Source organism: Balaenoptera physalus (assembly GCF_965194825.1).
Source record: "Balaenoptera physalus genome assembly, chromosome: 2".
Classification (NCBI taxonomy): Eukaryota; Metazoa; Chordata; class Mammalia; order Artiodactyla; family Balaenopteridae; genus Balaenoptera; species Balaenoptera physalus.
In genome coordinates this window covers 165,696,295-165,718,836 of record NC_138883.1, presented here as the reverse complement: position 1 = coordinate 165,718,836, position 22,542 = coordinate 165,696,295, and the positions used below count along the sequence as shown (strand labels likewise).

At 39.3% G+C, this 22,542-nt stretch overlaps 2 protein-coding genes across 5 annotated transcripts in view; both read left to right on the top strand.

Annotated features, from left to right (window-relative positions):
• The window catches only part of LOC309655011 (LIM zinc-binding domain-containing Nebulette-like), a 213,316-nt gene that overhangs the window by 181,101 nt on the left and 9,673 nt on the right, over positions 1-22,542 (top strand). Inside the window, exons 5-7 of one of the 4 annotated variants that reach the window (XM_082449889.1) lie at positions 21-96; positions 2,755-2,841; positions 8,504-8,626. In XM_082449889.1, the coding sequence (XP_082306015.1) occupies positions 21-96; positions 2,755-2,837 (159 nt within the window). In that variant the 3' untranslated portion in view covers positions 2,838-2,841; positions 8,504-8,626. Of the gene's footprint in view, positions 1-17; positions 4,465-8,503; positions 8,627-22,542 lie in introns of those variants that run through there. The other 3 variants (XM_082449890.1, XR_014260536.1, XR_014260537.1) reach the window with 3 other exon arrangements.
• NEBL (nebulette) overlaps positions 8,521-22,542 on the top strand; it is a 152,674-nt gene continuing 138,652 nt past the window's right edge. Inside the window, exons 1-2 of the mRNA XM_082449655.1 lie at positions 8,521-8,656; positions 9,430-9,493. Coding sequence (XP_082305781.1) covers positions 8,643-8,656; positions 9,430-9,493 — 78 coding nt within the window. The 5' untranslated portion in view covers positions 8,521-8,642. The remainder of the gene's footprint in view (positions 8,657-9,429; positions 9,494-22,542) is intronic.

Genomic DNA, 22,542 nt, shown 5'->3' with positions numbered 1-22,542 from the left:
CCAACCTTTATCATTAGCAGGAATATACATTTTATTCAATACCAGAGGCTGTTTGCAGATCCATTCTTAATTATGCAAAAAACCATTATTACCCAGGTACGTATAAATCTATATTTATCATATACATAGCAGTATGTGCAAAATACTATTTAGATTAAGCCTGTAATATAGACAGTGCTGATTTTTAGAAGTATTTAAATTAGATAACATCTTTTAAAAAAAAAATTTGTGCAACTTTCTTGATGTTAGCAACCATAGCTTTCTTATAAGTAGTTCTTTTAGCTGTGATGAGGCATATTACTATTTGGATAGCAGTAAGAAAATATAGATTTCATAATATTACTGTTAGGGATTCATTCTTAACAGTTTTACTGAGAAATAATTGACATACATCACTGTGTAAGTTTAAGGTGTGCAGCGTGATGGTTTGATTTACATATTTTGTGAAATGGTTACCACAGTAGGTTAAGCTAACATCCATCTTCTCATATAGATACAATAAAAAGAAAAAAAATTCTTTTTGTGATGAGAATTCTTAGGATCTACTCTCTTAACAAGTTTCCTATATATCATAGAGCAGTTGTACATATAATCATCATGTTGTACGTTACATTCCTAATACTTATTTATCTTATAACTGGAAGTTTGTACCTTTTGACCACCTTCCTCCAGTTCTCCCTCTCTCCACCCCTCTGGTAACCACAAAACTGATCTTTTTTCCTATGAGTTTGGTGTGTGTTTTTTTTGTTTCTTTGTTTTTTAGATTACACAAATAAGTGAGATCATACAGTATTTGTCAATAAGTCTCTCTGACTTATTTCACTTAGCATAATGCCTTCAAAGTCCATCAATATTGTTGAAGTGGTAGGATTTTCTTGTTTTTTATGGTTGAATAATATTCCATTGTGTGTGTGTGTGTGTGTATACACATACATACATATATCTCAAAACTTCTTTATCCACTTATCCATTGATGGATACTTAGGTTGTTTCCATGTCTTCACTATTGTGAATAATGCTGCAATGAGCATGGGAGTGCGGGTATCTTTTTGAGATAGTATTTTTGTTTCCTTTGGATGTATTCCCAGAAGTGGAATTGTTGGATAATATGGTAGTTCTATTTTTAATTTTTTGAGGAACCTCTATACTGTTTTTCATAGTGGCTGCACCAGTTTACGATCCTACCAACAGTGCACAAGGAGTTAGGGATTTACTCTTGAAGAAAAGAAGCTGTTAAATATTCTGAGGTCTAGTGAGTTTATTATTCATTTGTAAGGCTACAACTTCATGAATTTTCCTGTGACCTCACAGGTTTTCCATATTACTCAAGGATCTTTTTTCTATAAGAAACTTGGGTTAATCTGAAAAGTGGTACTCTGGCTAGTCTAGTTTTCCGCATTGCTTTCAGATAAACCCAAACACTGAAATATATTGGCCAGATCCAGAGAGATATTTTCAACAGTGGCCTAGATTGTGTCTGTTTTGGGAGGAAGAAGGTCGGACTGAAGAGACACCAGCGTCTTCCTGCTGGAGATGCTGGGATGGAGTGGGCTTATCCTGAAAATCACAAGGGATGTGAGATTTGAGCTCCAGGTTTAATATGGGTTGACGTAGGTGGGTTAACTAAGTCAGGGTCTTTGCGATCTTTATTTTTCCATTTGCTTCATTTTTTTTTTACTTGTTTTTAGTTTATCTTTGAATATTGTCTGGATCCTTCTAAGCTGCCTTTAATACCTTTCGGACTAAGGAAAATATAAAGACATAAAACAGTGGATTTAATGACAACTCCTAGGTGTTTTGGGTAATATGTTACGGATGAATGGGCATTTTTGATTGCTTGTGTCTGTGTCAGTGTTATGAAAATTTTCCAGACACTCTCATATTCATTTGTCAAAGATTTGAAATCATTTGGAAATGCCTACTCAGTCTGCATATGTTACTGAGGTGTGGGATGAAATACAGCTGTAAATTTGAAATTGTGTGTAATGAAAAGGGTGAGAGCAGGTTTAGCCTTAACTTCTTTCTTTTGGAGTCTATAATGCCAACATATTGAACCTGGAGATTTATTAAATGCTGCAATTTAAAATTCTTCTGCTATATTACTCTCTTAGTATAGCTGCAGAAAGAATAAGAAAAGAGGCAGGATTTCACAGTTTACAGAATGGTTGGAAAGAAAAAGAACTGGTTCCCAAAATAAAGAAAAAAATTTTCCATGAAATTCCAGAAGATGTCTGATTGCTTACCCCACCTCCCTAGGTCATACATTCTCGGTCATAAATTCAGAAATGGCAGAAATGTCCTAGTACACCCTCATTACTTAGTGATATTTTAGGAAAATGTTCTTAAAGGACAACATACAAATGTGAATTGAGGAATTCCTGTGCATTTGAACATTAAAAAAAGCCTTTTCTCCGTTGTCCTTATAGCTCTAGCTTGTGTGGGTAATTGTAAAGGCTGTTTCTAATTCATGTGGTTACCACCTTCAAGTTTATAATCAGCACATTCAGGGAATCTGCAGCAGGATAGCAAGGCAGAATCACCACCAGACATCTAAGGGACTCAGTCCAGCCTGAAGAAGATTATTGATGTGTTTCATTCTGCCTGTTTACACACTAATATAAGCTGTATTTTCAATTAGCTGAGACAGTCTGTGGATAAATTGTGAAATAAAATGATGAAGTTCAACCCCGAGAGAATTTGACAATCTTTGTGCTGTAGATAAAATCTAGATGTTTATTTTCTAATTTATTTCAGGTGGTGGAGAAATATTGTATGAAGGGGAAGGAAAAAAAAAAAAAACCCAGATGACAAAATCTTGTATTTTACAGAGTGACTGAAATGGTAAGTTTACCATTACGTGATTCGTTAAGCTCTGTGCCTTGACTCACAGGAAATACTTGTGCGTACGTATATGTATGCACTCATATGTGCCTGTGTGTGTTGGCTTCAGTGGGAGTCTTTAGAACTCCCTTTCCTTAGATCACTGGCCCACAGACAATACAGACAATAGTATTTTCATCTGCTCTGCATTCTGTCCCTTACCCTGTAAGTATCTATCCTTATGGTTATCTCTCCTGTTTCCCAAATACCTCTTTTCACTGCCATTTTCACATTTAGCATACCCAGAAATGCTTGCTTGCTTTACAAGAAAAGTTCAGGTTGAAGCCTTTTTTTTTTTTTTTTTTAACATTATAGAAAAGAGTCTCTCTGTAATTTGATATTGAAATGTAATTATTTTTAGTTTTTTTGAGACAGCTACATAATTTTTCATTGACTTCTTAGAATGCAAAATAAATTATGTGCCCATTAATAAGCTCACATGGATACTGCTGATTTAGTTCCCTGAGATTTTGTGAGTTAGCTTCAAAAATATTAGATTATTGGAGGTAAACATGGCCTAATAATTGAATAGCAGTGTCTATGGACTATTAAAAGATTTGATTCAAAGTTATGTTGAGTGTAAGGGTGAGCATGAGGGTAGGGTTGATTATCTGGGGATCTGGTCTCTGTTTGTAATTTAAATAAATCATTTTGACAGAGACTGACTGTGGCCATGTTCAAGCTGCTGATGGTGTGAAATTGAGTTGTATGGTGGACAGAAGACAAGCAGTCAGGAGAAATCCCCAAAGGCAGAATTTGTTATGTAATTGGGTCAACTCATGCATGAAAAATGCATGCTAATTGTAAACTGGTAGCAAAATTATAGTGTATGAGGCAATTAGGTCTTATATGAACCTGAACAACTGACATAGAGTTTTTCTTTCTTTTTTTTTTATATTGAGCAAACATAAAATAAGATTTTTTTGTTAAAGGTGGGAAAGGTAAACACCATTCCATGTTGAAATAGATTGTTAATTTTGTTCCTCATACAAGAAGCATAACTGTTTTATAACTAATGAAAAACTGATATGGAATCTTCTGATTTTGAGTAGTGAAATCTAGTACACCAAGTAGTTTGAAAGGAGAATGGTGATTTCTGTTATAACAGACAGTTTGTTATAACTCATAACTGGGCTGGTTAACATAGGTGATTAGTGATGAGGTCAGTGGTTTCGGTTTAAGCCCTTGAAAGCTAGTATTTTCACAGAGTGAATTTATGTGTTACCTTAATGACCCATGCTTTATCCCCACCTTATCTCAACCAGTAACTCCAATGCATTGCTGAGTAATAGTGGGTCAGTAGCATTATCTTTAAAGCAGAGATCGAATATGTCAAAGAAAGTGATAGGGCAATAACATGTATTTTCCTTATAATACCTACCACATGTATGAATGGTTTATTCGTTTCAAAACACTTTGACATACCCAGTCTGATTAGATCCTCTGAACAACCTCTCCTTAGGGAAAGCATTTCTATGAGGAATACTTATAAAAGTATTCATGAGAAAAATGTACGGAAAATTACCTCTTCATCCTTTCTTGTCTAAATCCATGGTTTCCCTTACACCTGGTTTTGCTTTATTTTTCCACCTAGGGCAGAACATCAAAGGTTGATCTCTTCTTTTTATCCTCAATATTTTAGCCACAGTCACTTAAAGAAACAAATACATCCCAGACCAGGAATTACTTGTGCATGGCAAGTACAAGAGTTTTCATTGAAAAATGGCATTGTCTAAAGAGGAGGTTTGGGAAGGGCCCTCATAATAAAAGAATTAACACATATGACTTCTTTTTGAAAACAGAGATTAAGGATTCAGCAAACAATTTCTGAAGGTCCTTCTTTTGTGAAATCCCTTTTCCCCGCCCATTCCTTTCTTTTCAGTCCTGCTGTGTTCAGGCCCTTATCCCGCCTGAGTTCTTACAGGGGTCTCCTAATTGGCCCTGTCTCCTTTCAGGCTGCTTCTGCTCCTCCCATTGTATCTTAAACACTGTCACCAGAGGACTCAAAATACCTTTTTCATCATGACCCTACTTATAACCCACTAAAAAACTTCCCTTGGACCTCCCCTTTGAGTAGGATAAAGTCTAATCTCCTAAACTCCTTAATTTCTGACTCTAAGGACCCTCTACAATCTGCTCCTAAATTATTTTTCACCTTATCTTTCACTGTCCTTCAACACTATTCTTCCATTTCTTTTAGGCCTGGCTATTTACTCTGTTCTGGGCTTTTCATGAGTCTCTCCTCTGGTCTGGAACAATTTCACACTATCTGTTAATTACATTCCCACCCCCTGATCCCAGGCACGCACTCAGACCCCAGGAATAGCGATCTTTCTAATCTCTGAATCATGACAGTACTTTGACGACAGCACTGTTACCTGTAGCACCGACTTCACACATTGCATTCCACAGTTTGGTTTTAATTAACATTTCATGTGGTATGTGTTTTACCTCTCTAACTTTGTGAAGATGAAGATTATCCATGTCTTCTTCAGTTTATGTTTTGTATCGCCAAGAATGATGCTTTGCACTTTACCTTTCTTGTCACATCCTTAACTTAGCCCTCCCTATCCCTTGCTTGGGTTGTGGGAATGGTCTTTTGACTGTTCTCAGCTGTCATTCTACTGCCTCTGCTCCCTCGTAAGCTGTTCTCCTTGTGGTTTCTTTCAAGGTTCCTAAAGTGTACATCTGATCTTGTCACTCTCTTCCTTAAAATCTGTCAGTGTCTCCCCATGACCTTTGGGTTAAAGTGTAAAACCTTTAGCATGGAATGAGGCTGTCCCTGGTTTAGTGCCAGCTGAGATCTCCAGCCTGGGGTCCCTCTTGGACCCTGAGCCCGATCCACTTCAAATGTCTGTCTAGAAGGCTGATTGTACCCGCCCCCTAGCCATACTCAGCTCAGAGGTTGTCTTTTCTCCCATGACCTTGCTCTTCCTCTCGCCTCCCTGGCATTGTGGTTCTAGAGTTGCATTATGAACTATCTTCCTCCTGGACTGAACTCTATGAAGATTGGGCTGTGTCTTTTTCTCTTTAGCCGCAGGGCCTAGCGTGGAGCCAAGTTTGATAAACAAATGAATTGACTTCTTGTGCCAACAGATCTTCCCATGGCTTCTCACTCTGCCCAAGGCTGCGGGCTCTGGGACGGCTTAACCAGGACTACCACTGATTAACATACCCATTTTGAGACTTTGAGGAGTGACTCCTTCTAGCATTGTGTGAATTTCATCTTGTAATAGAGATTATTACAGGAGTTCTAACCTTTCTATATTGATTTTAATCAAACATCTCTTTTAAGATCTGTGTAGATAGCACATGGATTTTCTTCCTTAAAACTCCCAGATCTTTCCTCCATTCCATCATTTTCTAGCACAAAGTAGTTACCTAAATATACTTGTTCAGTAAAGGACTGAATTCCTTTAAGGGTGTCATTTTCTCCATTTTCTCCATTTCTTCTTCTTTTTTTTTCTTTTACGAAAGAGTCTGCCTTTCCATCTGAAACCACACAACTCAGATTGGGACTTACACTGACAGGCCAGGACTTGAACTCAGCCAAAACCCAGATTGGGACTTGAACCCACTGCCTTCTAATTGAGATCACACACCTGGTCTCAGGACATAATGAAGCTCAGGTTCTTTATGTCCTATTGCAGAAAGAATTTAGTGAGAGGCAAAGTGATAGGTAAGAAGTGGATTTATTTAGAGAGATATGCATTCCATAGACAGAATGTGGTCCATCTCAAAAGGCTAGAGTGACCTTGGGAGAAGCACACTCCACAGACAGAGGGTGGGCCATCTCAGAAGCCAAGAGGCCCTGAAATATGGGGTGGTTAGTTTTTATGGGCTGGGTAATTTCATAGGCTAACAGGTGGGAGGATTATTCCAACTGTTTGGGGGAATGGGCAGAGATTTCCAGGAATTGGTTCACTGCCTACTTTTTGGCCTTTTATGGTCAGCCTCAGAACCGTCATGGTGCTGGTGGGTGTGTCATTTAGCATACGCTAATGTATTACAATGAGTGTATAATGAGGCTCAAGGTCCACTGCAAGTCGAATCTTCTGCCATCTTGGACCTAGTTGGTTCTAACCAGTTTTTGTCCTATCCAATGGCTATATCATTCTTTTAAAGGTTGTGCCCTGCCCCCTTCCCTCCTGTTTCACATCTACTTCTCAGTCTAGGCAAATTAAACTTTTCCTAGGATATGTGCCACAGTCGGGTAGGGAACTCATCTGTCCTTTCAACACAAAATTGCTAATGCCTAGAATAGTGCTTGACACATAGCAGGTGCTCCATAAATGTGTGTTGAATAAATGAATATAATAATATTTAAAATATTGACTAATTTTGCACATTCTCTTTAAGCTTCTTTTTGAAAGAGCGTTCTTAGCTTTTAAGATTGCTTTGATTTGGTTATTTTTTTCCTTTTGTGCTGCTTGATAAACATCTATTTTTCACTTTCTCCTATTTTTACTTAAATATTCAGTGATTTCTGTAGTTTCATCCAAAGATTATAGTAGTATTCTCTAAGTAAAGCAGGACCATTTGGTTTCTAACGTGGCATTGAAGAATTTCATCATATTAGAAATGCAAGGACTGCCCCTGTTTTAAAATGTCATAGCCAGGGAATTCTTTTTGATGAGTAAGTACCTGAAAAAAATAGGGCTTGCAGTAGTCTGTTTGGGCAGCCATAACAAGAAATATCATGGGCTGTGTGGCTTAAACAGCAGACATTTATTTACTCACAGTTCTAGAGGCTGGAAGTTCCAGGTCAAGGTCCATCTGGGTTGGGTTCTGGTGAGAGCTCTCTTTCTCATTTGCTGATGGCTGGTTTCCTTTCCTCAGTGCATGTGCATGAGAGAAGGAGACTTCTGGTGTCTCTTCCTCTTCTTGTAAGGACATCAGTTGAATTGGATCAGGACCCCACTCATATGGCCTCATTTAACCTTAATTACTTTCTTAAAGGTCCCCATCTCAAATACAGTCACATTGGGGATTAGGGCTTTAAGATATGAATTTGGGGGTGGGGCACAATTCAGTCCATAACTGGGCATTATGAGAAATGATTTACATAAATCACAGGATAATTTCGAGATAAGTAACATATGTTTTAGATATGCTTAGATACATAAGCTACTATCATAAGCCATTGTCTTTAGTGGAGGTAGATGATATCACCTGTTGCTATTCCAGGAAAACTTGTACATTCAGTTTTTAAATTTTTTCCTATTTTCAAACCGAACAATCTTTAAAAAAATGTCTAGTTCCTCTTTCCAATCCTTAATTAAGGATTAGGGCCAATTGGCCCGTCCAGGCCTCTTTTTATTTGTGGTTTTGAGTGATGGTCACTTATGGAAACAAAGGTAACTCACAGGAGTAATTATATTTTTAAGTTCTTCAGGCCTCAGTTGAATTACGTAGCTCAGAATATAGATTTCACGTGTCCTGTGCTGGCAGTTTGACCTGGGTGGATATGAAGAAAAAAGAGGGCAGAGGTGTGACAATAGAAAAGAAATGTTCCCATGCCACAGGGCAAGTCTAATAAAGACTAGCTTTTTTTAAAAAAAGTCTCAATTTCCAGTACATTATACAGATTTAAAACTTAAAAGGTATCTGAATTTTCTTCCAGATTTTATTATACCTCTTGGGACGTATCTACAGTGAGCACATACTAAATGTTGAAGAAAACACAGGAATCTTACAGATATATTTGTGGAGTCCCCACATGTGACTATCATTAATAATTATGCCACATAATTATCATTTCAATGGATTTCTGGAGGTAGGTTTAAAACCTGTTGTTTTTTCAGTTAATAGGTGTAATAGTTAAACGTCATTTTAACTTATTAGGAGGTCATGAGTCAAGGGAGATATTATACAGAGATTTAATTAAAACCCATTGGTGACCCAAGCCAAGTTTAGACAATTAAAGAAAATTGCATGACTGGAAGTTAGAAGAATGTTTTTCTTTTTCAAGCATATGCAGATATGTTCTCTAATTTGCATTTCATTTTCCTAGAAGAATTGTCACGAAAATTGCTTTTCTTTATTTTTTGCTTATACTTTCTATTCTAGCTTTCTTTTCTTTCCCCATTGTCAAGGCTGCTTTGTAGGCTTTTCCTTTTCTGTACAGAATCATGTGCAATGATGCTTGTAAAAGGATAGCTCCAAATTTCTGTTTGAAGGACCTATTGCTTTTGTAAAGTACCCCCAGACTTTTCCAAGAACAAGAAGCAAGAAGTTATCATTTTTTTGTTTGCTCATATTTATGATTTATTTTTTCCTCTTGTGGCTGTATTAACTGTAACAAAGCCAACTTTTAATTGAATTAAGCTTTTGTATCATTGCCTCCTTAGAATTATGAAAGTGTCAGAAATTTGCCTGCGTTTATTAGCAAACTGTGAAAAAGGGTGTAGATTTAGAAGAAAGAATAAAAGAAAGAAACCTAAAAATATCATTCTGTTCTTCTTAACACTTATTATTTTTGATAGACAGAATTGATTTCCCACAAACAAAGTGATTTAAATATTTACTTTTGTTGTATAATTATTATAGGTCTTTGAGGGCAAGCAGCATTTCTTGTACATGTTTGAATCCTCCAGAACAGAGTGCTTTGACTGTAAGTAATAAGATAGAAGTAGAAGTTGCCTTCACTGTTCCCTTACGTGTATATGCATGTTTGTTAAACATTAAACATTTGCTGTGGACATCGCATTCCACCAGCCCCTGTAGCTTGCAGAAGAAAATGAGAAACCACTTTTTGCATGCATTTATGCCCAAACTAGAATGCTTGAAGTGTTTGGGAAAGGCGTTCATGGAGAAGGAGAGCCTTAACGCAACGTAAAGTCACAAATGAGGGAGATGGCATTGAAATGAGCAAAGGAAGAAAGGAATGAATGTAAGGTTAGGAAGACTCAGCATCTACTTGTGAGAGTGCAGAGAGAGACACCATCACTGAAATGTAGATTGAGGCAAGATTGTTGAAAGATTAGTATCATATTTTCAAATGTGCAGATTTCAAATGTGTACCTGGAAATCTGTGCCCGCCTCCCCCCCCATTTCTTTTTCAAAAGAAACCACTTTTGACAACAGTTGCTGATTTAACAAACATTTTGAGTGTTTGCTCTGTGCCAGGCACTTTGCTAGGAGGTGGGGATTTAATGAGAAATAAAATAGATATGACCCTTGACCTCATGGAGCCTGTAGGTTACCCTATAAAAGGCGAGCAGATAATTGCAGTGCAGTGATAAGTGCTTGATAGAGGGAAACACTGTGTTAATATCAGAAGGATAACTAACCAGGTTTGGGAGGTAAAGAAATCGAACCCTTGCCATCATTGTTTTAAAATAGTTTTTGGAGAATTTTACTGAATCATTTTCTTGAACAGTGATTCATACAGTTCATTTGTATAGTAGGTGCTATCAGTTTTGTTTTTCAGTTTTACTGTGTCCTGTGTTTGTTTTCCCTATTCCCTGTTTGCCTGTCAGTATGGGCTTCCAGAAACTATCATTAAAAATTTATCACACCATAGTGTTATATATAAAATGTAAAAAATGCTCATCTATAGAAGAGTATCGATTGGCTTATTAATTTCAGGATGGCTAAAAAGATCAACATATAAATATTTGCATGCATTTAAAAGTTCAGATACATGTTCTCTCTATTTTGGTTTTCAGTGCTTAAGAAGTTGAAGGGTTTTGAAAGTAAAACTATGGCCATTTTTCTTCATCTCTTTCCTACTCCCAACCTTTGTAGCGATAGTTTTGAGTTGAAAAATTTTCACGAGTGGGTCCAAAATACATGGATCTGAAAGAGCCATATATGAACGCGTGATGTGTCCGTTAGCACACGTATGTAGAGTGTACGTACGTGTTTGAGTAGAGAGGTACTGAAATGAATTGCTAAACATCAGTTGGTGCTATTTGGTTTCCACTTTCGGTGTTCTTGGCCCAGTCTGTGCTGACAGCGAACCTCTGGGACGTCCCCTCAGTGCTGTGGGGTCTTTTCCTGCCAAATATCGTTCTCTTGCAAGATTAAATAGCTGAATCAGTGTGGCCCGAATCTCGATCCTGCTGAGAATATTGACTCCTGGAGGTTGTAATACAGATTAGCTGGTGAGAGCTCTGTTGGAAAAATAAAGTGAGTTTCTCTAAATGAATTTAACAACTGCTGTGAACCTCTTTGTGTCCTCCAGCATGAATGTGTATGCTGGCAGTTAACCATTTATTTCCCTCATTTTCTCCAAAAGTTGCTCCAGTGCACCCCTGGGCATTTATTGTAAATGTTTTCATAACTTTATTTCACATTTATGTTTCGCTAGATAAGGCATTCGACATGTTAAATTACTAAGTACTGTGAAGGGTAGGTCATTATTTATTTATTTAAGGAGGAAAATCATTTTTTGTACTTATAAAAATAATTTAGTGTCACTTATATAATTAAATAAACCACAGCACAGGGTTATTTAGAGTAAACTGACTAGCCCGTTGCTTTCTGATCATAGACTTCATGCTATCGGTCAAAAAAATTGTGAAATATTTAGCACGAGGCAGGACAGATGGCTAAAATTATTTGCATTGCTTCCAACCTCTATTCCATGACTATTTCTGCTTCCAGGGTTAGCTTATAATAACCTTTGAGGGTTCTAAATTCTACAAAGATTATGGTGCTTCCCCTTAAACGAAATACGTTAAAAAGTCCACAATAACAATGCTGACCTCTAAAGCACAGGACACACAGATACCCTGAAGATGATGAGTAGTTTGTTAGATTTTCTGATTGCATGCTTCTGGATAACTTCATCGAACTCTTTGCTATTTTGGGGGTGCCTCACGTCACTTATGTTTATGAAGCCTGTGCTCAGTCTGTTTATGAGACAGTCCTTCCATCTGCTTCCTGCGTTCTTACCCATTTGTCTCCTGACACCTCCTCTCTGTGTGTGTGTGTGTGTGTGTGTGTGTGTGTGTGACTTCTCAGTACAAATGTCTGTGACTGTGATTTGTAAATGCCAAAGCACGACACAACTGGAAGGCTCTTAAACTGGTGAGTGCTGTGTTTACTTTTGCAGATTACTCCTTAGATCATCACTGCGATTATTACAATAATATCTTTAAAATTAGATAATTAGTTAAATTATTTTTTAATTTGCCACCATAAGCACACCAGAAACTGGGGGTAAGAAAATGTCCTGAGTGGGACTTCCCTGGCGGCCCAGTGGTTAAGACTCTGCACCTCCACTGCAGGGGCAGGGGTTCGATCCCTGGTCGGGGAGCTAAGATCCCTCATGCCTCGCATGGCACAACCAAAAGAAAAAAAAAATGTCCTGAGAGAAGGCACAAGAAGAGGGGGGCAGTATCAGTTTGGCAGCTTTTAGCCTGTCTTCATAAAATAGCCTATATTTTGCAGTTACCCCAGCTGAGGGTGTTAGACAAAGTACCACCTGACATGGAGTCTGTGTTTACTGAATACTTTGCAGGTTAACTTGCAACTCTGCCACACTGTCAGGAATATAATTGGGGCTAGAACCAAGGTCTCTTGACCTCTAGCCTGTTTTGCCCTTCTCTTTGGATGCATGACTCTTTGAATTACATTGATGGTCACTGTTGAAATTTGAAGTCATTCAGAAATAGACTTTTGAGGTGCATTTAAAAAAGGACTCCTAATTATTAAACTGTAAATCCTCTAAAATATCATCAGAGGCTCAAAAGAATCCATCACTTCAAGTGCACAAAATATTTATGAGTTATCCATAGTAAATGCCGTCGGGATTTCCGTGCCTGTGACCTTGATTTCAGTCTCCCAGTATTAAGACTACACCCCCCTTTTAAACTGTAAAATATATTACACAAACAAAACTGTCTATGGAAACTTATGTGCAGTTTAAAGAATAGTAATAAAATGGGCACACATGTACCCAGTACCCAGCTTACAGAATAGAGCGTTTTGGAAACATTTGAAGGCCCCGATGTTCTTAGGTTTATACCTCATCCCCCTGACTAGCTACCAGCAACACAAGGGCCACTGCATCTTGAAAACACAGATTTTCACATCCAAATGATGAAAAGATGATATGAAAACACAATTTCCATATATGGAAACAATGTAGAGGTTTTGGAGAAAACCTGATTGGCTTCTTGCACCATAAAGCACGCAACGGTCGGCAGGTTTATCCTCAATCAGCTGTTCGGGAGTCAAGCATGAGAATGTCAGTCATTGTGACACTGTGCACCACTGTTTATGCTTAGATGACGCCTCCTCCCTGAATGGAGGACGAGGTTGGGGACAAACGTTCATGAAGGGCTCACTCTGTGCTGGGCACAGTCTTTCACATTTGTTATTTCATTTGTTTTTCTCAACAGTCCCTAGAAATAGCTGTCATTATCCTCATGTCATGGATGAAACAAGCCCAGAGAAAATAAATAAATTTCCTAAATGCATACAACCAGTGAAGAACAGAGTGGAGGTTTGAGTCCAGGGTTTTTTCCTGACTTTAAAATGCAGAATTGCAGAATTTTCCCTCTCCACCAGAATTTCGGGATTGTTGCTTATATGTTATATCTGGAGCCCTTGTGCCATAGTGCAAATGTCCAAGATGTAAGCTTCTGGTTTTTTTTTGTTTTTGTCGTGTCTCGCGGCTTTCAGGATCTTAGTTCCCCTACTGGGGATTGAACTGGGGCCACAACAGTGAAAACGCTGAGTCCTAACCACTGGACCGCCAGGGAATTACCAGGAACTTCTTTTTGTTAATGCAGCAGTTCATTTATCCTTAAATGGCATTTTGGAGGCCACATGGTGATATTAGGACCAAATTTAGAAGTTTCAAATTTGTTACCACCGGAAACAGAGCTTTATCACCGATGAGTGGAATCTCCCATTCAAACGTTCCTTTATGTGCTGGGGTGCAGGAAGGCACTGCATTGCCCCAGACAGTGTGAGTGTGGGACTTACTCATGTGATACTTGAGGTTAAGGATTAATGCATATTCTACTTCAGGATATACTTACCTTTCTTGTTCTACCTTCCTCTGAAGGTGCCTGCTCTGTGCTTGGTTTTGTGCTGGGAGCTGGGGACGCAGGATCTAAGCATGGATCTCGCTCAGCCCAGAACACACAGCACAGCCTGTTAGGAGACAGATGAGGTTTCGGGGTTTGGGTATCATAGAGTCAGGAACCCAGCCCTAGGTGGGATGTGGTGACGGCCACAGGTGGCTTACAGGAGAAGGTGGCATGAAATGAGTTTGTAAGAATGAATAAGGACAGAGACAGGGGAGGAAGAGGTGATGGTGAGTGATGGGTGGTGAAAACTTCCCACATAGGGAACTGAGTATACAAGGGTCAAGAATGAAACTGCCTCTGAGGAAATGCAAATACTAATTTCATCCTGAAGATTGGGGGAGTAACTAAAAGGTATTTTTTAGTGAGGGAATGGCACTAGACTTTAGGGTCATCGTTTGTCTAAATGTTGGGAGTGGTTTATCTAGTCCTGTTGTCACCTTGGCCCTTGTATGGGTGGTATTTCACTGCAGTTTTTACCATGGATCTTGAAGCCCCTACGTCCGGCTCTTGTTGGGCCTGTGGCGATTGTAACACTAGTGTTTGTAGGGCTCTGCTTTTGCAGAACAACAACAACAAAATCACGACTTCTTGTATCTCCGTATTTTTAAGCTATGCCAATTAAAAATAAAATAACTTAAGCACTTTTGTTGCATGGATTTAGACTTGAATGACAAATGTCGAGCACAGGTGTCGGTATGGTATGTAAACAGGGCAAAGGTGTGTGCGCGCACCAACCGTGACACAAGCCGGGGATGGCCAGTCTCAGACACAATGTCAGGTTGGCAGGTCTGAGAGTGTAAACCCATATAGATATATATGCCTTTCGCATTGCATGCAGGTGCTACATTAGTTCCATACAAATATGGAGAGGAAAATCTCCATTTCTAAACCGTTGGCAATTGGGGTAAACTTAACTATGTTTTAATAAAGGTTAAGCCTAAACTTTTGTTGCTTTGTTTTCAAAAGTTAGATGACAAACCAGAGTGCAGCTAACTTTAACTCAGAAAACGTAACTGCCTCTTGCTCATTCAACAGGCCAGAGATCGTAGACATCAATCAGCACAGATGACTATGTTGTGCATATAGATGGTCCAAGAGATGACCTGGGGTCCTTGTTGTCCTCAGGGTACTGTCCGGAAATAATCTTTTCTGGCAGCTTATAAGGATACCTGTCTGAGATGATTTACCATTGGCTCCCAAGTCAGAATGCAAAGGAATGAAATCCTTGTAGTTGAATAGTTTTGAATGACAGTTTTTATGTGTGTAAGAAATTGAGGACTTGATCCTAGTTAAAAGCAAAGGAAGTTAGTTTTGAATTGTAGCAAGATATGTAGGTAAGAAGCAAGAAATAACTTCCACGACTTCCCTGGTGGTGCAGTGGTTAAGAATCCACCTGCCAATGCAGGGGACATGGGTTCAAGCCATGGTCTGGGAAGATCCCACATGCCGTGGAGCAACTAAGCCCGTGCACCACAACTACTGAGCCTGCGCTCTAGGGCCTGCGAACCACAAATACTGAGCCACAACTACTGAGGCCGTGTGCTGCAACTACTGAAGCCCGCGCGCCTAGGGCCTATGCTCCTCAACGAGAGAGGCCACTGCAATGAGAAGCCCGCGCACCGCAGTGAAGAGTAGCCCCTGCTCGCCACAACTAGAGAAATCCCGGGCACAGCAATGAAGACCCAATGCAGCCAAACATATATAAATAAAAAAAATAATAATAAAAAAGAACAAAAAAGAAATAACTTCCTACGATATGTGGATTATATAATAAAGTCTTAAGGCTCTTTCAACTTTTAAAATGACCTATTTCAGCAGAGCCTTATATCTCAATCATTATGCTTCTTTCTCTTACATCTCAAACGGGAATGATAATATTTATGCTTAAGCTGAGAGGATCAGTGAAAGCCTGATGGAAAAGCCCTTTGTGTGATGCAGAAGAAAGGCACTGTTAAATAACAATGTGAAATCAGGCTCTGTCTATGGAGATGGGTACGTGGAGGGATGATTGGCTTTCCTTTTTGGCTTTTTATAATTTTATTAAAATGTAATTGAGAAACCCGGGGAAAGCAGTGTAGTCTGGCTTGGGAGAGTCAGGGAAATGCGTGTGTAGAGGAGGGGATGCCGGTGTACATCACTGGGCTGCTCTGTACTTGCCAGATGCTCTCTGAAATCCCTCCAGATCACACACTGAAAGCCAAGTGGTGGCAATTATTCCTGAGGATCCCAAAGTGTTATATTTTGAAATGGGGATTAATACCGGGCAAAAAGTCCTCTGTTATTTATGAAAGATCCAGTTTTCTTCTTCTGTATGGTTTTGTTCTTTTAAAAAGAATATTCGAGATTGAGCTGATGTTTATGGCCCCGAAAAAGAAGCGACCTAACCTTATTCAGAAGGTGGGAGCATGTTCAAGTCTGTTGAACAATGTTGGATGACAAGGTCATTTTGAAGGACAGAATAGGCAATAATTACAACAGGCAGAAATTAAACCATAATGAACAGTAATCCTGAAGAAAATTAAAACACAGAAAACACTGCATTATTTATTTGGATTCAGTGGGAGCATGCCAAGGGAGAGGCAGCTGGCTTTCTGCTTTTGGAATGTTTGTAGACTAGAGAAGAAGCTGTCAATCAGATTTAAGCTCTCACTTGATTCCTGCTCTTAGGTCAGATCTAACTGTAAAGTGAAGTGAGGAATGGACACAGTTAACGTTGTGACTCAGTATAGGAAAGACATGAACCATAGAGACAAGCCAACCTGAGGTTGGATTCTGCCTGTACCTATTTCATCATCACTACCTGCTGTTTCCTAGGTTCTGTACTCAGCAGAACTTTGGGCCTTAAGAGCTGATTTTTAGAGGCAGAAAAGACTGGCGTTCAAATGACAGCATCTTTTATTACCTCTGTTTCTCTAGAAAATAGAGTCATAAAGGGTTTCTGCTTCATTTATTTCACTGTATCTTAAGTTTCCACATCTGTAAAACGGAAATTAAAAAATACTTTAACTTGGGACTTCCCTGTGGCGTAGTGGTTAAGAATCCGCCTGCCAATGCAGGGGACACGGGTTGGATCCCTTTTCTGGGAAGATCCCACATGCTGTGGAGCAACTAAACCCTTGTGCCACAACTACTGAGCCTGCGCTCTGGAGCCTGCGGACCACAACTATTGAAGCCCGCGCGCCTAGAGCCCGTGCTCCGCCACAAGAGAAACCACCGCGATGAGAAGCCCGCGCACCGCAATGAGGAGTAGCCCCCGCTCGCCGCAACTAGAGAAAGCCTGCGCGCAGCAACGAAGACTCAATGCAGCCAAAAATAAAATAAATTAATTAATTAATTTAAAAAAATACTTTCACTTGTAGGATAATTATGAGAATTAAATATTAGCACTTGGCATAGTGCTCAGTGACAGATAGTTTTGTTATTATTGTGAAATAAACTGAAAATTGAGAAAAGATCTTGGCACGAAAATGTTTAAAGAGTCACTTCATTTTGTTTTTGTGGAAATAGGAACAGTATTTCCAATCTTCAAATTTATCACCATTTTTAACAGTTTATTTTATTTGGATATCCTTGAAGTATTATTTTGACTATTTTGGTTACGGTCACTCATAGTTTTGTATAAAACATCTTCATTAGACAATGTTGCAAAATTTTCCTGTGAGCTAATGTCTATTATAGAATTTTCATCGATAAGTGTAGAAGGTGGTCGTTTCAATGACAGTATGCATACTGATTTAATGATTCTCGTGTGTTCAAGGAGAAAAAAGAATCTCATTAATGCAGCTCAGCACAACACATAAGTTCGCAAATGAATTGTTTCCCAATTTAGGCTCAGAACTCTTAAGATTTTTAGACAAATCCCTAATGGTGTTTTGCTTCCTCACAAGCATTATGATAAACATCAGGGTTATTTAAGTGCTAGCTTTTAAAAAGGATGGAGGAGGTGGATGGACGATGGAGGAAAACCCTCGTTTCTGCTGGAATTCTGTATTTTAACTTAAAGGGGTTGAAACTAACGCTTAAATTCTGCTTCTGCTTCATCAGAAGGCACAGATTCCAGATTCAGTATTTGATCTGCAGGAGGAGGTCTGTCGGTGTCCATGGTGTGATGTCCAGGTGATATGGATATTTTAAGGCAAGTTGCTGCAGTGGACTTGCTCACCTGGCGGGGGCGGGGGTGGGGGAGGGCGGCATCTGCAGTTCTGTTATGTGTGTTCTTGCTGTGTGGTGCTTAGCGACTTTGATAAAGAGATGCCAAGAATCATCTGCAGCGTTAGTTAATATTAGAATTACTGGTATGCTCACAGTTGATGTCTGTCATATTTAGCACAGTCTTGGCAGATTCAAAATTTCTGTTATTTTTCATCCAGAAATGAATTTGTTTTGTGACCTTTGTTATGGATACCCAAGCTGTGTATTACATAAAATCCACATCTGAGAGGGGATTGTAGCTGCTTCCTCAGGGCGACTTTTATAGCATTTGCCACACTTTGGCGAAGAACTGATTTTATTTTCTTTCTCCCCAGTCAGCTAGACTGTGGTTCCTTGAGCTCAGGGCACGTGGCCAGTCATATTTTTAACCTCAGCACCAGACATTGTGCCTGGCATGTGTTACCATCCAATAAATGTTTTAATGAACAAGTGAATTGTGTGGCCCTTTACTTCACTGATGCACAGCGTGTAAGTTTTTTTCCGGATTCATTTCCACTCAGACTTTTACAAGGCCCTGACCTGTCCTGCCACACTCCTTGATCTCCTCTCCTCCCATTTGGCTCCTAGAAGAGATGTGTTGCAATGTCTTAAAGACTTGTCTACTAAGGAAATGTTAGTGATGTTGTATGTGCTGTGGTTACACCTTATATGAATCAGAGTAGATTAGCTGTTGAAATAAACAATCCTCAGATCCGAGCACAATAAAGTTGATCCCTCTCTCGCATACGAGGCCAGTGCAGTGGTAGTGGGGGTGGGGTGCTTAAGGGCTCTGCTCCATGGAGTCATTCAGTGATCCAGGCCCCTTCTGTCTAGTGTCTCTGCTGTTGCCTGGACCTTGGAATTCTCCACTAGGTGAGTACATCTGGCATGCAGTCCGTCATAGAGAGGAACCATGGTGGATCATAAGAGGTGTTAGGGGCTTGGTCTGGAAGTCGGGTCCATCACATCCATCCATGTTTCACAGGCCAGAATTCAGTCCTGTGAACTCATTTGACTGCTGGGGGCTGGAAATACGGAGTAGTGGTATGCCAAGGAGGAAGGCAAAAAATGGGTATTAGTGGCCATGGTCAGTTCCTGCCATACAACCTTTTATCAAAAGTCTGTCCTTCTAGGAGAGGCAGAAAAAGTGCCAAATGCTTTGTGTATCCTTTTAGCCTTTAAGATGCTTGCCATGTTCTCAGAAGAGCTGAATCTGGGTTTCAGGGAGAAGAAGTAATACTTTGTGTTGAGAACTCTTTCTCTGTCCTTTGTTTTGACTGTGGACCTGTCTCTTAGGGCTGGCTCAGTCACAGGTGAGACTAATGTCCAATCTAAAGTGGGCAGTGAGATCTTGCAATAATATGATAAAGAGGATACAAGAAGTCCAAGTGTAAAATGCAGACTTGATTTTTGGTCAAAGTTAACGAAGAAATATTTTAAAGTTAATCTGTGCCGTCCAAAAAGTACAAAAATAAAGTGAAACTTATAGCATATCCCGCTGGCCATTTATTGAATTGAGAAGTCCCAAATGGTCACAAGGAAGTTACTTCCTCGTCACCCATGTCCCTCAGATAAGAAGTTTAGCCTGTCTGCATTTGAAAACGGAAGCTGGGTGGAGGACAGGAGCCAACTGCCAGTTGTGCTGTATCCAAACTGACTAAACCAGGGGCTTTAGTGTATTTTTGTGTGTGTGTGTGTGTGTGTGTGTGTGTGTGTGTGTGTACTTTTTAAAGTTCACATTTACCTGCCACCTCTAAGCATGAATCAGATGTATAATGTAATGGTATACAGCTAAGTTTTGAGAATGATGTTTTGTGAAAATTACTTTCGAGTCATATTCTTTTTGAAAAAGCTTCTGAGGCCATTTAGTGACTTACAAAATTGACACGTCCTTTTGGGGTCATGGCTAACAGTTTATAAATTTTCTGTAAAAGGGAAGTTTAGTTTTCAAACCAGGAGAGATGCATGTAAATAGTGAATTATGAGTAACCTAAAGGCTTCAAATAGTTTGTGTAAATTCCCAGTTGACACCTACAAAATGGCAAACATGTTGAGAGAATCTGGCCTCTTCCAATGGATTGTGCCTTTTTTTTTTTGTCATGCAGACTTGTGCATGTATTTTATGAAGTGTTAATACAGTTAGTATCTAATGTTCCTAATCTATGCAATTGGATATTTCTTAAATGGGTTTTCTGCACGCAAGCATTTGTACACATTAATATTTATGCAAGTATTCAAATCAATGCAAGGGCATCTGTCTGAGTATGTGATAAAAATATGCATATGCATGAACATTTGTACCAGGGGATAAGTCCCCAAAGTTAGTGATTGCTGAGGTTACAGTTTTCAACTTTTGTCCTTTTAACAAAATTTCCTTGACTAGAAAAGGCATGCACAGAAATAGCACAAGCACTAATATTGACAAATAAAATGGTTTTATTTAACAGTATTTAATAGAGGTGAGTTACAAGTCTTTAATTAGCAATGTGATATTTTAGAAAACGGAGTATGTATTTTAGAATATGTAGCAGTTTTCACAAAGAGCATTTATTCTAATATATTGCCAGTATAAAAAACATGCTATTAGTAATGAAATAATTTTTGTAAGAAATATTCTATTTCTTTATTATTTATTTCTTTATTTTAGCTTGAAGTTGACCCCTAGAAATACTTGGCTCAGTTAGGACAGGGCTTCCTTTGCCTTTTTTAAGGGTGCACGCGAGAATGTAAAGGATGACAGAATGGTGGGGGATTGGGTAGAGGGGAAGGGTTCCAATTTCCAGCCCTTCATGGTCACTGTTGATATGCTTGTCCGTGTCAGCTCAGGCGATTCTGTCTTCTGGGATCTTTCTCAGGCTGGAAAACCTGGTATCTGGGGTCCAGCCTCCCTGCGAAATCTAAGGAGCCTCCCTGCGGAGGCCTGGGCGTTTCCGGGACACTGCTGTGAAGCACAGGGGTTGACAGTCCTCACTGCTTGGTGATCTACTGACCCCCACCCTGTACCTTTGTGAGTCTGGAGGAAAATCTCTCTTTGATCTCTTTATAGTTCTGATTCTGCTTTGTCTAGTTATTAGGTTCAACTGAAAAAGTTTTTTTCTTGATTTATAAACTTATTTGTTGGTAAATGTCCAGCTCCCAATGTTAACAATTCATGGAAGGACAAGAATAAACAGAGTTGATTCTGAAATATCAGTTTTGTAGTTTAAAGATGTGTGAAAGATTTCTTTTTTTGCATCCCATTGGCCAGGACTTTAAAATCTACCAGCTGTTTGGAAGAGATTGAGAATTATGGTGTGTCTTTGTCATGCTTAAGCAACATCTTCCCAGTGAAATTTTGCTTAGCTGATTTTAAGCTGAAATGCCAGGGAATTAATTTTTTTCTTATGGGAAAGAAAGGGTTGAGAGAAATATGAACGACTTAGGTGTGACTTTGAAAGGAATTACTTGCTCAGAGTTATGCTGTCCTTTCTCAAAGCCTAAATAGTACTTATTTTCCATGATTAACTGGGATGAAGGTGCAGATTTTTGTTTCTGTGTTTCATATGTGGAAGGCAAAGCTATCACTATTCACATAGCAGAGATGGCGGGTTAAAATGTTCCAGATCTCTAATGGGCGTATAGTATTGCCTCTTTGAACGTTTTCCAGTTGAATCATTCTAGGCAAGCCTTACGGTATAGCATTTGGGGCCTGGGTCACATATGCTTCTCTGTGTTGGAGGAGGCTCGGAACCATTGCAAGGAAGGTTTTGTCTTCCTTGTGAGTATTTGCTTGGTCCACCTCTAAGGAGAGGCCATCTATTTAGGCTGAAGGCAGAAGGAGTAGCTAGTGTAGAAATTTTGCAGTAAGAAGGAGTTTGGTATGTTGTAGGCAAGAAGAGAAGGCTGGAGAGAGCAAAGGGGGAAGTGGTATAGGATGTAAGAAGGGAGACTAGGCAGGGCCACGATAAAGAGTGGGGACTTTACTGTAACTATGATGGAAGCCGTTGAAAGTTTTAAAGTAGGGGTGTGACCCAATTTGATTTACGTTTTCAAGAAGATAACCTTGGCTAATGGGTGGAAAAAATGGATTGTATGTGGCCAAGAATGAACACAGGGAATAATTATGGGGGATGGGTAAGATAATGGTGGTTTGGACTAAGCTGGTGGCAATGGAAACGAAGAAAAGAGGACCATTTCAAGTTTTACTTTGGAGGTAGGGCTCCTTCAGCCTCATGCTGAAGAACAGATGTTGAGAATGAAGGAGCAGAGAATACAAAGACGTCTCCCAGAATTTTGGTTCTAACAAATGATTGAATGGCGTGGCCATTTAACTTAAATGAGGAAGACTAGGGGAGGAACAAGGGGAAGACAGAAATTCTGTTTGGTTGGATATGAGCTTCCATGTGGAGGCAGACATTAAGCTTTTCTCTCTATGTCATGAAGC